The 15,701-nt window shown below is 45.8% G+C and overlaps 4 protein-coding genes across 4 annotated transcripts; 3 read left to right on the forward strand and 1 right to left on the reverse strand.

The window, feature by feature from the left end:
* Positions 1–3,045: 3,045 nt before the first annotated feature.
* Positions 3,046–5,914, forward strand: LOC121588361 (sideroflexin-1-3). Its single transcript, XM_041906194.1, has 5 exons — positions 3,046–3,815; positions 3,949–4,297; positions 4,435–4,520; positions 5,003–5,130; positions 5,217–5,914. The coding sequence occupies exons 1-5, from the start codon at positions 3,655–3,657 to the stop codon at positions 5,459–5,461; spliced, it is 969 nt and encodes a 322-aa protein (XP_041762128.1). The 5' UTR covers positions 3,046–3,654; the 3' UTR covers positions 5,462–5,914.
* A 122-nt stretch (positions 5,915–6,036) lies between these two features.
* Positions 6,037–9,795, reverse strand: LOC121588360 (ran-binding protein 3). The gene is made up of 4 exons (XM_041906192.1): positions 9,339–9,795; positions 8,061–9,145; positions 7,785–7,880; positions 6,037–7,705 (listed from the first exon to the last, which is right to left on the reverse strand). The coding sequence occupies exons 1-4, from the start codon at positions 9,352–9,354 to the stop codon at positions 7,430–7,432; spliced, it is 1,473 nt and encodes a 490-aa protein (XP_041762126.1). The 5' UTR covers positions 9,355–9,795; the 3' UTR covers positions 6,037–7,429.
* A 129-nt stretch (positions 9,796–9,924) lies between these two features.
* LOC121588667 (puff-specific protein Bx42) lies at positions 9,925–11,883 on the forward strand. The gene is made up of 2 exons (XM_041906867.1): positions 9,925–10,290; positions 10,364–11,883. The coding sequence occupies exons 1-2, from the start codon at positions 10,077–10,079 to the stop codon at positions 11,797–11,799; spliced, it is 1,650 nt and encodes a 549-aa protein (XP_041762801.1). The 5' UTR covers positions 9,925–10,076; the 3' UTR covers positions 11,800–11,883.
* A 390-nt stretch (positions 11,884–12,273) lies between these two features.
* LOC121588666 (TBC1 domain family member 22B) lies at positions 12,274–15,679 on the forward strand. The gene is made up of 5 exons (XM_041906866.1): positions 12,274–13,619; positions 13,693–14,222; positions 14,309–14,491; positions 14,563–14,786; positions 14,855–15,679. Exons 1-5 carry the CDS (start codon positions 13,030–13,032, stop codon positions 14,987–14,989), a joined length of 1,662 nt encoding a protein of 553 aa, XP_041762800.1. The 5' UTR covers positions 12,274–13,029; the 3' UTR covers positions 14,990–15,679.
* The last annotated feature ends 22 nt before the right edge of the window (positions 15,680–15,701 follow it).

A 15,701-nucleotide genomic window follows, 5' to 3' on the forward strand; every position in this document is an offset into this window, starting at 1 on the left:
AGCTTCCTCATACCTCTTGGTCAGAATTAGCCAAATTTTGGGATCTCTTTGAATGCGTGTCAGTTATCTACACCTTCTTATGTTTTAGCATATCATCGCATGCGGCGAAGATCTGACCGTTCCCTGACTCTTCAATTTATTGACTTCGCGGATAACATCAACACCTTCGATAGAAAAATGAGGGTTAGTACGCGAGACTCATATCAGAATATTTCGGCGAAGCCATACATCTGTTTGCCAAGTTGAGCTTCCCGAGCAGCGTAGGCACTTTGAAATATAAGATAATGTTCATTTTTGAGATATAGCACTATCCTGGGAGATACGACGCTGGAAGATATGGATGAGCCTTAGCGCTTTGTAATGATACTAATGTCTCAAACGCCTCCAACGGTTTGAACGGTTCTGATGGGTTCGACGGCTCTAATTTCAAACTATCGGCTCCGGATAGCTCCCTACCCAAGCGCCACAGATTAAGCTTAAACGACTGGAAAATAGAATATCCATAGAAAAAAAATGAAAGCTCCACAGCTTCATTGGTTTGATCAATAGATGGCGTATTACAACTAATCATTATATTGCTATCCTGTTCTTGCAATGTGTTTCGACAAGTTTCATCTTATCATAACCTATATAGCCTTATAACTTTCTGAGCAAAAATCTATGTGAATGGTCGTGTGGTCAGATACGTGGGTATCAACACCAACGACCATAACTCAATTCTCACTTGCTTCAGTACTGGTGGTTTCCGTTGGAGTTTAGTAATTAAACAATTGTATCGCCGTTCTAGTTCTAGCGATGCATAACTTCAATGCGAAACCATACAACAGTACAGAGGAAATGAGAAAGCTCTCCTCCAAGCGATGAAACTCAACTGGTTGGGGTATCCCACCAACAGATAGCGCCACCAGCTTTTTTGCTATTTTTAGAATGCATGAGTCGTTTGGCGTCTGCTAAACGAAGTCTTTTTATATTCCGTTTAGGTAGAGAACTTGAGTCGTTTAGAAGCCGTTTAGTGGTCGTTTAGTGGATTTGTGGCACTTGGGTACCGTTCTAACTAGGCATGTGTAAAATGAACGAGAATCGCACCGTTCGAACAGTTCGGTAAAGTGCACGAACGAACGAGATTCTTAACAAAAAGAACGACCAGGACTTTTGGAAGAAACTGACTACACCGAACGCGTTCGAACGTTCCGTTCAGTGTTCGACGGCACACATAAATGTGGTAATGAAACGTGCAAAATCATATTGCTTTCTCGCTCTTTCTCGCACCATGCGAACGGGTCGTCAGAGATCAAAATGTACCCTGTTGGTGTTGAAATCGTACCCATTCAACTCAATTCCTCGAACGCCGTCGAATTTGTCCAGCAGTGTTCGATACGTGTGCTGTTGGTGTGGAAATCGTATCTATACGACTGAATTCATCGAACGCGTTCGAACTGGCTCATTTGTGTTCGATCTGTGTTCTGTTGGTATGTAAATCGTACCTACACAACTGAATTCATCGAAAGCGTTCGATCTGATCCGTTAGTGCCCGATGTGTGTTCTGTTGGTGTGTACATCGTACCTACACAACTGAATTCATCGAACGCATTCGATCTGATCCGTTAGTGTTTGATCTGTGTTCTGTTGGTGTGTAAATCAGAATGAGAATGAGAACTTCTTTGGCTAAAATATGCGTCTATGGTGGGTAAATGAAAAAGATAACTAGCGTTCTTTGTGAATAAAAAACCCATGAAAAAAATAACGAAAGAATCGTCGTTCACGTTCGGTTCTTTTTGGTGAGCGAACTAGTTCGTTCGCGTTCGGTGAAAAGAAACGTTTTGCCCATGCCTAGTTCTAACGGATCTGGACGGTTCTGCATGGCTCCGGTATTGTATAGCTATCGACTGCCCGCCAGCGGCTCCGGCCGACCAATTGGCGTCGTGCAGTTTACGGCAGCTCCAGACAGCTCCGACAGCTCTTGGTGGAACCATGGGTTTAACAAAATTTGCGGTCAAAAGAGTCGCAAAAAAGGCCAAAATTCTTCAAAAATGTTCGCAGAGTTCAACGTTAAGAGCCATATCTTCTTCTTCTTTGGCCGTATCTTCTTTTTCTTTGGCTCAACAACCGTTGTCGGTCAAATCCTGTCTGTACCCTCTTGTGGGGTTGGCTTTCAGTAACTTATGAATTACCCCCCAATAGCAGGATAATCAGTCCTACATATGGCGGCACGGTCCATTCGGAACTTAAACTCATGACGGGGATGCTGTTAAGTCATACGCATTGACGACTGTACCACGAGACCGAAAGAGCCATATAGATAACGTAAAAGCAAAAAAGTGTGAAAGTACTACAACATATGTAAAAGTTCTACAACATATATTAAAAGCCATATGGCTATGATATCATCCAGAAATCTAAGAACCGTACTTTGCCGATGGTTGGTTTAATCAATGGAACATGAAAAATGAAATATTTGACAGGTTCGAGTCTTGTTTGTTCGACATACCTGACCACTGGACCTACATATACATTATATACGTTTGTTCGAGTCGAATGTCAAATGTTCGATTGCTGCCAGTGCTCCACTTTAATTCGAAACCTGAGTAACGAAACTTGTAAGTGGTTTTGAGACGTGGGTGCGATTCCCTCTCATCACTATTCTTATCTTTGTTTGCGTTGCGTTGAATTGTTGTGTTCTTCCTTTCAATCACTGTTTTAGTTTAAAAGTTTGTAGTTTTCTATATATAAGCATTCACATTATTGTACCAAACAAGTTATAAACCCCGTGAGTGGAAAATAAATATTGGGCCTAATATGAATAGAGTGAGGCAAACCAGTGAGGGAATCGTTTTGCGAGGGAATCAATACGGGGTGCGTAGGGTGTGACGCGAAATGTGCTAGCCAGCCAACTAACTACGTTCACCGTGTGGTTGTGCGCCACGCATTTTGCTGCTGTCAAAAGTTTGATTATGGTTCATTTGGCCGTGGCTTTACTAAGTTTCGAAATGGTTGCTTGCATTTTTTCTTCCTTGCAAAATATTTTATCTAACTGAACACCACTTAATGTTATTTTATTATCTAATAATTCAAGGGTTATGTAAAACCCAAATTGTCCTAATTTATTTTTTCGAAATCCTCAATCACCAAATAATCTGTCAAACTCCAAATAAAAAAAAAAACAACACAACCTGAGCTTTTCGTCTACTGATAGCAAAAACAATTGTTACTAGACTATCCGGGCACGAAATCAGAAGCTGTCCATCTTGTCCATTCCCACCCCTACGTAGAACGGCTTTCCTGTCCACAGTAACCGGGTCCGCTTGTTCGGAATGCTAATTTAATGTGGCTTCATGAGATATGGTCGTGTGCGTGCTATTGAATACACCGCACTTGGCCCCCGTTACACTCGCGCTTATCAGTGAATGTTAGTGAGGAGCACGGTTCGTCCAGCGACAACTTTGACCGCGCCGAAACTTCGTCAGTTGCTCAACGAGATCCGTCTTGATAGGTACAATCCAAAATCGTGTCCCGGGTTCGGACCTCATCGCGTACCGGCAGCAAGTACCGTAGTCCAGCCTACTGGAACCAACAAGGCCCATCATCTACTCACCCACCCACTCGGCCTCATCGAGCTTACATAATCAATTGACCTGAGACTTGTCACCAGTTGCCATGGCAATCGAACTACCTCGCGTTAACCTAGACGAACCGCGCTATGACCAGAGTACCTACCTTAATCGTGCCAAGCATTTCCTTATCGTGACCAATCCGCTGAACGTGTTTGCCACCGAGGAGCAGCTTGACCGGGCTGCCCGAATCGTGCGCGACTATCGGTAAACGAGACCTTACCCATCTGACCTCCTGCTGAAAAAGTCAGGATCGAAGAGTGCGTGCCCTCTGTTTCTATGCCCCTAATACGTGCGTTTCGCTTTGCTTTCCATTGCTTCCTTTGTGTCGTTCCGCTAGCGCCGGCAAACCCGTCCCAGATGTGAGCAGTGTCGATGAGCTATGGAGCGCCAAATATCTGTACGACAGTGCATTCCATCCGGACACCGGCGAAAAGATGCTGCTCGTCGGTCGTATGTCGGCCCAGGTGCCGATGAACATGACCATCACTGGATGCATGATGACGTTTTACAAGTCGACACCCGCCGTCATCTTCTGGCAGTGGTTCAACCAATCGTTCAATGCCGTGGTCAACTACACGAACCGCTCCGGTGCGTCACCCATCAGCCAGGAGCAGCTGCTGACCTCGTACTGCATGGCAACAGGTGGCGCCCTGGTGACTGCACTTTCGCTTAACCGTCTCGTTCGGGTATGTAATGCATTGCTTCCTGTAGCATCATCCGGGGGAATCCCCGTCAAAATCTTGGCATGTGCCGGGCTTGGCATCTGTTGAGCGCGAAAGAATTCTGATCTGAACTTCTCTCATTCTCCACCTTTTCACATTAGAATGCTCCGCCGCTCGTTGGACGCCTGGTGCCGCTTGCCGCTGTTGCCGCAGCCAATTGCATTAACATTCCGCTGATGCGCATACAGTAAGTATAGCTAAAGCAGCTAACGTTGCATAAAGACGATAGAGAGGAAATGGGAGGGAAAAAACGCTGAGCACACACAACATTTGGAGCTTCATTTGGCTTCTGCTCCAAACTCCCTTCATCCCAAACTCCTCGTCTTGGTGACCAAGTTTGGTGACGATGCATGCTATGGGGAAAGGGAATTCAAAAATAGAATCACTAATGACGCGAATCTCGTGTATCGTAGCGGTCTCGCATGGTAAAAAGGAATTGCAAATCTGAGCTGTGGTGACGGTGGTGGTGGTGGTGGTGGCGGCGCTGGTGGTGACAATGTGCCTTGACATTGGAAACCCTTGTTCCTCCTTTGGCAAAAAAGTTATTTATGAACCGAAGGAGGACTCAAAACCCGTTTCAACATGCGTTCGCCATATGTGAAACCGCTGATACCCCCAGCCATAGGGGATCCACATGCTTTAATTTCGTGGTGTTTTGTCTTTTTCAAGGGAAATCAAAAACGGTGTAACGCTGCTGGATAAGGATGGCAAGGAACTGGGTCAATCGGTTCGAGCAGCCAAGGAAGGAATATCGGCCGTCACGTTCAGCCGCATCTTGATGGCAATGCCTGGCATGGGTAAAACATGAACATTTCAAACCTTTTACCGTACGATGGACTTTCCTGTGCGCTAACCACGCATTTAATTCACATCTTCTCTCCAGTGTTCACGCCGGTGCTGATGAATACGTTGGAAAAGCGTGGCTTCTTACGCCGCTTCCCGTGGGCAAATGCTCCGATCCAGACGCTCTTCTGTGGGTTGTGTCTTACGTTTGCCACACCACTCTGCTGTGCGCTGTTCAGCCAAAAGGCTTCCATTAGCGTCGACAGTATTGAGGAGGAACTGCGCACGAAACTGCGCAAGGAGCGTCCCGAGCTGGATGTCGTATACTACAACAAGGGTCTGTAGATCCTTCTCGCATCAACAACGCCGGATAGCAACGTGCTTCGTCGTTTCGCTTGCACAACCCTGCTGCTCGCAGATCGTGCGTGGTTTGGCACTCGTTTGCATTTAGTAGTACAATGTGCTTTTTCATTCGAATTTTACTAATGACCTGTTTGGCGCGCAATTCGACTCACAACACTCCACTTGCCATATTTGTCTGTCAGAACTTCTCTTAGTAAGTGTTAAGTTTATGTCCATTTCTGTGTCGCTCTAAGCATAAAAACGAGCCAAATAAATATTTAATCATGTGTGTTTGCTCGTGTACGACAATAAACGTAGAATATACTTTCGATGCTGAAATGCCTGCTTGTGGACATTACTGGGAAATGGGTGGTATAGGTCGTTTGTTCATCGTGTGGCACAATGTAGCAATGAATAAATAACCTGCTCACTGATCATAACGATCCTACAGTGAAAGCTCGTCTCTATGTTACGACCTAAGAGAAAGAAATGTTCCTAATATCATCATGGCCGATTGTGCTTATAACTTACTATTTATTCTTATTGAAAAAAAAAACATCTCACCAGTACCCAATTCATTCATTTCTTCCACTAAAACTTGACCATCAAGTGATTTATTACGATTCTTACGACACGATTCTCTTTTGAGTGCATTCGTGTTGTGATTCTATTCTTTAATTCTGTCTCCAGAGGTTGCCTTTACAAATCAGTACACTCCACTTACTTAATTTACTCTTCATTTGAAAAAATATTGACCTAATGCAACACTTAACGGTGGTCTACAAAAACGGTATCGATAGTATAACAGAACACTGGTTTTGTTGAACTGAAAAAGAAAAGTTCCAAGAAGAAGAAAAGAATACATCCCCAATCATTGAGGTGATAAAACAAAAGCGATTATTTCCGAAGTGATCGAAAATCTATTATTGTAAGTGTACAGCCGCAATTTTTCCGTGACACGTCATGAACTATTTTATTATTCTTATGATCTTGCAAATGACGACTTCGTCGCTCGAGACTGTACAAATAATAGGGCCAGAAGTAAGCGCCATGAATGATGAATGATTTTAAGCGCTTTCCTCGCGTGTTTAATGGATATTGCGGGGACTGATAGAGGTGTGTCGATTAAGACGTGGCCTACATCATTGTCGTCGTTCAATCAAATGTACCAACAACAAAATCCTTCAGTTCAGACATTCTCAGAGACTCTTCGGCTCTAGCGATGGTTGTTATTAAACTGAACATATGCATTTGGTTCCCGTGTACTGCTCCAGAGCTAACGATGTTAGGTAAAGAAAAGTTGTACAACAGATACCCTGCAACGAATTGTGAATAAACTACCAACATCATCTCCACCAAACTGTACACGTCAAACTGAAGCTAGTTGTAGAGGATTTACCAAAAACGTTGCCACAGGAGTTGTATTTTGTTTTCGTGCGTATCGTAGCTTAAAGTGCGATCTGTCTCCCACACCAAACTGGCTCTACCAACACCACACACACACACACGCACACATCGTCTACATTTTCACAATGGATTAATATTCTTCCCCTTCAGGACACATCTTGTGGTCAGCGAATTGATTGAAACACACGATTGCAAGCGTAAAACAGTTCATTGCTTTTCATTTACGTTTCACCCCCATGTCTTATTAATTCAATTTCATTCCATTATTATCTGTCGAATTTGCTCACTTGCCTTAACCTGTCGTCGTGCTTGCCTTCGTTCTAACATTTCATTTCAACTTCCTGTTACTGTGTATTAAAACTACGGGCGAGAATTTTGCCAAATGGTGGAGTTAAGACTGGAAACATAAATTGCATTCAAGGAACCGTAGAATTTATCATATCATCTTAGCAATAGTAAATCGGAGAAAGATACTTTAGAGAAAAGAGGGAGAAAAAACAACAAAGGGAATAGGTGCATGGAGGTCAGAATGCGCAAAAGGTAGTACGGGATGCGACGTGTCCTTTAGGAGGACGGTGGTGACGTTATGCTGGCTCGTTTCTTTGAACTAGGCTCATCAGCATCATCTGCGTTCGATAGTAAATGTTCAGTGTCCGCCGGTACGGGTATGGAGGAACCGTCGTCTGATCCAGCGTCATCTAAGCTGGATGGAGCAATAGAGACCGCGGGCTTATTATCATCCTTATTTTCCTTTGCTGCTTCCTGCTCGGCCGTTTGCTTCGCCGTTTCAATGCGCTTCGAAAGCTCTTTATGGAGCTTTGTAATCACTTCTGGACGGGACTGTACCGGAAACGAGATTGCAAGGATCATAAGTTTAATAATCGGTCATTAAGGAAACGATTCAGTATTAAACATTTACCATCACTAGAAACACCTTTATCTGTCCAGTACTGTCAATAGCTGTTAGACGCAGACTTTTTTGACTCGGTTGTTGTGCGACCATTCCGGCCCATACCTGGAAGGCGATAAAAAAAAGATAGCAGACGGATAGTTAGCATTAAAAAAAGAAAATAATAATAATAGCATTATTTGAAAACAAGCTCTGAAAAGGAGTTTTTATCAAATAAAGATGAAGCAAACCCTTTCTTAATATCACAGCCACGCCACAAAGTGTGATGCTTTTTGTGTTTCTTACCTTAGTGTTGATCAATACACGAAGATTGCCGGACTGCCGAAATACAACGCGAGATTCATTGTTGTCTTTGTCATTAAGTCGCAGCGTGCCGTGACCACGCTCCTCCCAGTTCGACTTGGCGAACGCAAACAGCTTGCAATTAATTTCGACCACGTTCCGTTCGTCCTCTTCGCCAGTGATGGTCTCGACCTCTTCGTACTTGCGTTTAAGTGCTCCCCGGCTTTCCTCATAGCGGCGGGCAGCTTCCTCCAGACTTTCGCGATCCTTTGGCTCCCGGCTGCTACCATCCGAAGAGTCGGACCCATCCTTGCCGGTTGCGGTGCCGGTAGCGTTCGACGAAGCTGTGTTCGCTGAATTGCCCCCCGCACCACCCGTACCACTTTCGCCCGCTGTTGCCGCCACGCTTGTGGCGAATGAAAAACCAGTGGTTGGAAGCGTGTTGGCACTGGCGTTGCTAAGATTTTCACCCGTCACACGTTCGTGGACATTTTGGCCAAACACAAATCCGCACGACGCTTCGCTCAGCGTCGATTTTTTCACATTCGCGAAAAGGTTCGACTTCGGCAGGGAGGCACTTTTCAGCTTTGCCAACGGATCGATATTGTTGCTGTTCGTACTGTTGTCACCATCCTTGTCCGTTGCCGATTTGCTACTCTCTGCCGAGCCACCCTTTGCATCCGCATCCGATGGTTCATCCTCGCTGAACTGCGTCTTCAGGAAGGGATTTGTAGGGGCCGGTGCGACGGCATCGTTACCATTCTTATCTGCAGCTGCACCGTTGCCTTCTTTGATGCTTCCGATTCCGCCAAACGATAGCTGTGATGGTTTCAGCACGCTTGGTTTCAGGTTGAAACTGTTTGCCAAGCCAGCATTACCGCCGACAAAGCCGGCTAGGGATGGCGATGACGATATGCTGTTGCTCGATGAAGAACCACCTCCCCCAAGGAACGCAGATCCGCCAAAGGTAGACTGTCTAAGGACGCTTGACTTCAGCTGGAAGCTGGATGGTTGCACCACACTGCTTGAACCATTGCTGCTGTTGGATTGGGACGATTCTTGCTCTTCATTCAACATGTTGTCGTCTCCTGTGCGAAATAAAAATGAGGTGCAATGATAGATATCGCATGAAAACATTGAATGCAAACAATCAAAACCAGCCCCGAATCAAGTATTGGGGGATTAACACATAAGAGAATTTCCGATTCAATCAATATTGCAGGAGCACCCCAAACACACAATTCAACGACAAGACCCGATGTAAATCGTTCCAAAACTTACTTTCAACATTCGCCATTCGGTGGTAAAGCGTTCGTGCCCTTAGGACTTGGTGGTGGAATCTTCCAGGATGTGATGCCCTCCCGATTACGCCTTTTCCGGCAGTGTTACTTTCCGCAGCTCAAAGCAGTTTTCCGCAAAGCGACCAACGTTAGATGTTGCGAACCAGCACACAATGGATAACGTCGATAAAGCGCTGGGAAAACGTTTTGTCAGCATCAAATCTGACCTAATCCGCACCAATCGCCAATCGCATACAAAACGTTCGGAAGAAGGAAACAGTGGCGAAGTGGACGACGCTGCACGACAGTCGAATACCCGGAATCACGGAAGAAATCGCGATGACAACTCATGAAACCAACTTTCGTCAAACGTTCGCGACTTGCAGCCCTGACAATGACAAAGGCGAAGAGAATAGTGTAACTGTTTTATTTCCACAATAAACGTACTTAATTGTAAAAGAATGTCTCTATTTTTTTGGAATTTGGTAAAAATAAAACTATCGAGAATTAAACCCCACAGTATAGCGAGACGCAAAGTTGTCAGTGCCAACAACGTCATTTGCAGCCTCAGCTGTCAAGGCGACATTTTCTTTTTTCCATCAACAGCAGAAAGATCCAGCGTCGCATAAGCGAAGAGAAGTGGAAAGAAAATAGTGTGGGATAATTTCGTTTCTCCTCAGTCCAATTGCTTTGTGCTGTACTTTTGCGCGTTGTATGTGGAAAGGATAGGGTCGGAAGGATGTCACTGTCCACTGTTTTGCCCGCGCCATCCAATCCCGTTTGGGATCGAGATGATGAGCGCAAAATGAAGACACCTTCGATGGGCGCATTGGTAAGCGCCAAGGTTGCAGCCCCTCCGTACGGACAGCGCAAAGGATGGATTCCTCGAACTGATGCCGATTTTGGCGATGGAGGTGCTTTTCCGGAAATTCATGTGGCCCAGTATCCTTTGGGTAAGAAAGTGGAGCGAAAATTGGCGAAGATGCATCGGTTTATTTACATCCACTATCGTTCCTTTGGTGACAGGTATGGGTGCTCCCGGAAATGCGTCCAAGAAATCGAACGCGCTGGCGGTACAGCTAGACCAAACAGGGAAGGTGAAGTACGATGCCATTGCTCGCCAGGGCCACTCGAAGGACAAAATTGTGTATTCCAACATAAACCAACTGCTTCCAGCGGAAGTGCTGGCCGAGGACTCGGAAGAACTGCAAATGCCTGACCAAGAGACGATTAACGAAATAACGGAAAACACTCGCAAAGCGTTGGAAAAGCTGACAAATCAGAAGATCGTATCGGCTATGCCGGTGAGAGCCGCCGAAAAGCAAGCGCCCGCACAGTATATCCGCTACACGCCGTCCCAGCAGGGCGATGCGTTCAATTCCGGCGCGAAACAGCGCATCATTCGTATGGTGGAAGCACAAGTGGATCCGATGGAACCGCCCCGTTTCCGCATCAACAAAAAGATCCCCCGGGGGCCGCCTTCTCCTCCTGCACCGGTGCTGCACTCTCCCACGAGAAAAGTCACGGTAAAGGAGCAGAAGGAATGGAAAGTACCGCCTTGCATTTCGAACTGGAAAAACGCAAAGGGTTACACTATTCCGCTGGACAAGCGTCTTGCTGCCGATGGCCGGGGTTTACAGCAGGTGCACATAAACGAAAAGTTCGCCAAGATGGCCGAAGCACTGTACATCGCCGATCGTAAGGCACGAGAGGCCGTGGAGGCTCGTGCACAGCTGGAAAAGAAATTGGCCCAGAAAGAAAAGGAAAAGAAGGAAGACATGCTTCGCCAAATGGCTCAGCGTGCGCGAGACGAGCGGGCGGGGATTCGTCATCCGGATGCAGCTGGCGAAAGTCTTGCCGGGGGCTCGGGTACGACCGATTTGCGCGAGCGAGATGAGATACGTGCGGAAAGACACCGCGAACGAGCCCGCGATCGTAACCTTGCACGAGCTGCCCCGGAGAAGCGGTCGAAGCTACAGCGTGAGAGGGAGCGTGACATTTCGGAACAGATTGCACTGGGAATGCCAGCCAAAACTAACCTGGCAGGTGAATCCCAATTCGACCAGCGTCTATTCAATACCTCAAAGGGTATGGACTCTGGGTACGGGGACGATGAAGCATACAACGTTTACGACAAGCCGTGGCGTGACTCGGGCACCCTTGGACAACATTTGTACCGGCCGAGCAAATCAATCGACAACGACGCATACGGTGCAGATCTGGACAAGATCGTCAACACCAACAGATTCGTTCCCGATAAGGAGTTCAGCGGAACGGACCGCAGTGCACAGAATGTACGGCAAGGGCCGGTACAGTTCGAAAAGGAAGAGGATCCCTTTGGTTTGGACCAATTTTTGTCAATGGCTAAGAAGGCGCCTAAAAGGAAAGAAGATTCTTTTGCTGGCGCAAGTGGTAGCGGTAGCAGTAGCCGTGATAAGGATCGTAAAAAACGCAGGGATTAGAAGAAAATGTGCATTAGCAAATCTTGGCGTAAATCAACGAACGCTTATTTGGCATCAATCTGTATCATTTTAATTTCAAAACTACATTGAGTTGTTGGTTTATTAAAGAATCACCCAAAAAAACACTTTCAATGAAATTTAAACCGTAATGAAGCGCATCAGTTGTTGAGAAAGAGACTAAGTAGAGCAAATGTTTGGACGCTTTGCTTTTTCGATGAAGCAAAACAAATAATATCAAAATACATAACAAAAGGCCCTAGGCCTAGCACCGTTTCTTTCTAAAATCAAAACAAACTGCCTCCTGGCAAAATCCTCCACAGCGGTGAAAAGCGAGCGTTACGCTGAATCTCGCAAAACAAATGTACACATGAACTTAAAAGAAAAATATCAATTATCATATATTCTGATTCTGATATCAAAATACACTTGAAAACATATGAACTAGCATTCCTGATTCATTTGAGCTGTAGTCGTGGGAAACTCCTCTCCAAAATGCGTGCACCGCAAATGGTAGCGTATGTCCAACACGGTGATATAAACGCAACACAATGGCCAACTGTCAAATGACGATGGAATGCCAAAATAGAAAAAAAGGAAAGCAAAAAACACTGTTTCGTTTGAAACAATTTGCCGAAACAATGGTCGTAGCAGGGCAGTGATTTTGTGTAGATGTTATTCGCTTTAATTTCATTGCTTCTCTTAAAACAAACAGCACAATCGTTCGGAACTAAAGTACGTGTGTGATCTCGTGACTACCCGCAAAAGTCCACCGTTTGCCGTTCGTCCCGTAGCAATCGAGCTGAAAAATTGGTTACCCTGCGGACAAGATAACTACCTAAACCTGCTACCATCCGCCCTCCGCCAGCATCGTGCGACAATGACCCAGCCCCTTGCGGGTGACAATAGATGGAGTAGGCATGCTGTAGCATAGCGGTGTGCTGTCACCGTGTACGTCGTCTAATTAAATATCATCACAGGTCGCTGCCTTCACCTCGTACCATCGCGGATATCGCAGTAGTGTTCATCGGAGAAAAGTGAAACGAAACATTTGTATGCCCTTCTATTTGGATCTTTGTTACCCAGGTGGCTATCTTTTACTGTGCCACACAAACATTTGACTGAGCTTTTCCAACACCAACTTTGGTGGCTAATCGTGCAGCAGCACAGCAACGTCGTCCGTGTTCCGGTGTTCACCATCGATCCTCACCATCGAACAGTCCTTGGGTGGACATGAGTAGCGGTAGCGCCAGTACTGCTAGTACTGCCGGTGGTACTACTACTTCGGCCGATGGTACGACTTCCTCTTCCTTTTGGCGCAACAATAGCCGTACCATACCCGGACGACCTACCACGGTCACCAATCGTATAGGGAGCGGGCGGACTATCGGAGCTGGCTCATCGGGTGGCAGTTCGTCCTTCCAGGATTATCAGGACTCCGTTAGCGATGCGTGGGACCTCGGCGACGATGAATTCTGCATTATTTCCGGTGTAGTGGATACGCGCATATCAAAACGAGCTTCACAGACAGCGGCACTGAATGTGATTAAAACTCACAAGAGTGGTGCTGGCGGCAGTGTATCTAAACCACAAACCTCCGTCCACCTGGACACACAGGAATTATTGCCTGGCCCCGCTACGAATCCGATTGAGCAACAGCAGAGCGGTGGTGATGCGCACGTGGAGGCAGAGTTGAGAATAGAAAGCTTAGATATCCAATCCCAGTCCCAGCAGCAACAACATCAGCAACACCAACAACAACAACAACAGCAGCAGCAGCAGCAATCGTCCAACGATGGAGTGGGATACGCGCACGATCAACGGTAAATGACCGTGATTAGGGTAGGTGCCACATTATCGTACTTTCTTCTAATACCTACTTTTTTTGAATTTCAGACTTCGACAACGGTTTCATGCGTATCCTGGACGTCCACAATTATTAAAACTTTCCTCAAATGTGGCGTCGAAGGATGTGGAGTGTGAATCAAAGTACGAAAAGTTTAGTAACATCCTCGAGGCACCGCTACTGAATCTGATCGCGCTAAAGGAACTCAGTTGGTCGGGTGTGCCACGCAAAATGCGAGCAGTTACCTGGCGACTGCTTTCGGGTTACCTTCCCACCAGTTTAGAGCGCCGTCAAACGGTGCTGGAACGGAAGCGTGTCGACTACAGAAAGCTGGTGCAGCAGTACTTTGATGCGGACTGTCGCGATGAAAGTCAGCAGGACACCTACCGCCAAATCCATATCGATGTTCCCCGAATGAATCCACACGTGGCGCTGTTTCAGCAGAAGCTCGTACAGGAGATGTTTGAGCGAATACTGTTCATCTGGGCCATCCGACACCCCGCTTCGGGGTACGTGCAGGGTATCAACGATCTCGTAACACCATTTTTCATCGTTTTTCTACAGGAAGCTGTCGGACCGGGTACGATCGATGATGCTACAACCTGCTGTCCTTAGTGTGACAATAACAGTAATGAGTGTTTGTTTGTTTGTTTGTTCATCCTTTAGATAAAGATTTGGAGCAGTGCCAACTGAGTGACCTCAGCATTGAGCAGCGGGACATTATCGAATCTGATTCATTTTGGTGTTTGTCCAAATTTCTCGATTGCATCCAGGATAATTACATTTTTGCACAGCTCGGGATACAGGCAAAGGTCAATCAGCTGAAGGAACTGATTCAGCGAATCGATGGTACGAAGTCTCTTCGATTGTGAGTCGTCGGGGTTCTAACCAGGCCTGTATAACATTGCTTTGCTCCCCAGGAACGCTGCACAGACATCTGCAAATGCACGGAGTTGACTATCTGCAATTTTCGTTCCGATGGATGAACAATCTCCTAACACGTGAACTGCCACTCTACTGCACTATCCGGCTGTGGGACACCTATTTGGCCGAGTCGGACGGTTTCGCCGTGTTTCAACTGTACGTGTGCGCCGCATTTTTGCTCCACTGGCGGGAACAGTTGCTGCAGGAAAAAGATTTCCAGGTCAGTTGCATTAGTACTGTGGGTGGGGATGCGCACGATAAACCATATCCAATCTTTCTCCCGTCCAGGGTTTGATGCTGTTGCTGCAAAATCTGCCCACACACAACTGGATGGATTCGCATATCGGAGTGCTGGTCGCCGAAGCGTTTCGCCTTAAGTTCACCTATGCCGATGCCCCAAAGCACCTCGAAGCCAAAAGTTGACCCGTAATGACACTAGATGGTGGGTATTATCAAAACTACTGTAGAAACTATTTGTACAAGTTTATTTGAAACAATCGCGCAAGTGTTGTTTCTACGCCGCTCCGAACATCAATGGCGGGACGGACGATTCAATTCACTCAATACGATGCTATTACGATTTTGGTTTAGGAAGAACGATAATACGCTGAAAGAAAAAGGGTTTATAAATGATGATGCATGCAGGGTTAAAATCTTGTAAAACAAGAACTGCATTTCTACTTCTGGACAAAGGGAACAAGCCACACAATAGATGGCACGTGTCTTTGCATAATGTTTTCGTTTGTGTGCGGTGCGATGTTGGCTGCGTTTCGGTTTACTGGCAACTGAAATCATTTTTTTATCGTTATCGATCTGTGCATATAAAAATCATCGAATCCCGGAACATTTGTAATTTGCCCGTTTTTCCTTTTTGATAGAAGCAGAAAAAACACCTTATTTAGCAAAAAAAAAAACCGTCAAAAAATGCGTAGCACATTGCAAACATCGAAGCCAGGTGAGAACTGAGTGAGAACGGTGCAAGGATGAAGAACTGAAGGCAAAAAAGGAACTGTGTATCTAGCAGCAGAAGATTATATAAAACACAAGAGAGGATAACTACAACCAATTAGCTAATTATAAGAAAATAAATCATAAATAAATAAATCAAACCAATATCGGACAGCTTTATAGCAAA

The sequence above is a fragment of the Anopheles merus genome, chromosome 2R, assembly GCF_017562075.2.
Source record: "Anopheles merus strain MAF chromosome 2R, AmerM5.1, whole genome shotgun sequence".
In the NCBI taxonomy this organism is placed as follows: Eukaryota; Metazoa; Arthropoda; class Insecta; order Diptera; family Culicidae; genus Anopheles; species Anopheles merus.

Coding starts and splice junctions, on each gene's coding strand:
- LOC121588361 (XM_041906194.1), top strand. CDS start 3,655: ATGGCAATCGAACTACCTCGCGTTAACCTAGACGAACCGCGCTATGAC. Junction 3,816..3,948: donor CGAATCGTGCGCGACTATCG/GTAAACGAGACC, acceptor TCGTTCCGCTAG/CGCCGGCAAACCCGTCCCAG. Junction 4,298..4,434: donor CGCTTAACCGTCTCGTTCGG/GTATGTAATGCA, acceptor TTTTCACATTAG/AATGCTCCGCCGCTCGTTGG.
- LOC121588360 (XM_041906192.1), bottom strand. Junction 7,881..8,060: donor GTGTATTGATCAACACTAAG/GTAAGAAACACA, acceptor ATCGCCTTCCAG/GTATGGGCCGGAATGGTCGC. Junction 7,706..7,784: donor TAAAGGTGTTTCTAGTGATG/GTAAATGTTTAA, acceptor TTTCCGGTACAG/TCCCGTCCAGAAGTGATTAC.
- LOC121588667 (XM_041906867.1), top strand. CDS start 10,077: ATGTCACTGTCCACTGTTTTGCCCGCGCCATCCAATCCCGTTTGGGAT. Junction 10,291..10,363: donor TGTGGCCCAGTATCCTTTGG/GTAAGAAAGTGG, acceptor CTTTGGTGACAG/GTATGGGTGCTCCCGGAAAT.
- LOC121588666 (XM_041906866.1), top strand. CDS start 13,030: ATGAGTAGCGGTAGCGCCAGTACTGCTAGTACTGCCGGTGGTACTACT. Junction 14,492..14,562: donor ACTGATTCAGCGAATCGATG/GTACGAAGTCTC, acceptor TTTGCTCCCCAG/GAACGCTGCACAGACATCTG. Junction 14,787..14,854: donor TGCAGGAAAAAGATTTCCAG/GTCAGTTGCATT, acceptor TCTCCCGTCCAG/GGTTTGATGCTGTTGCTGCA.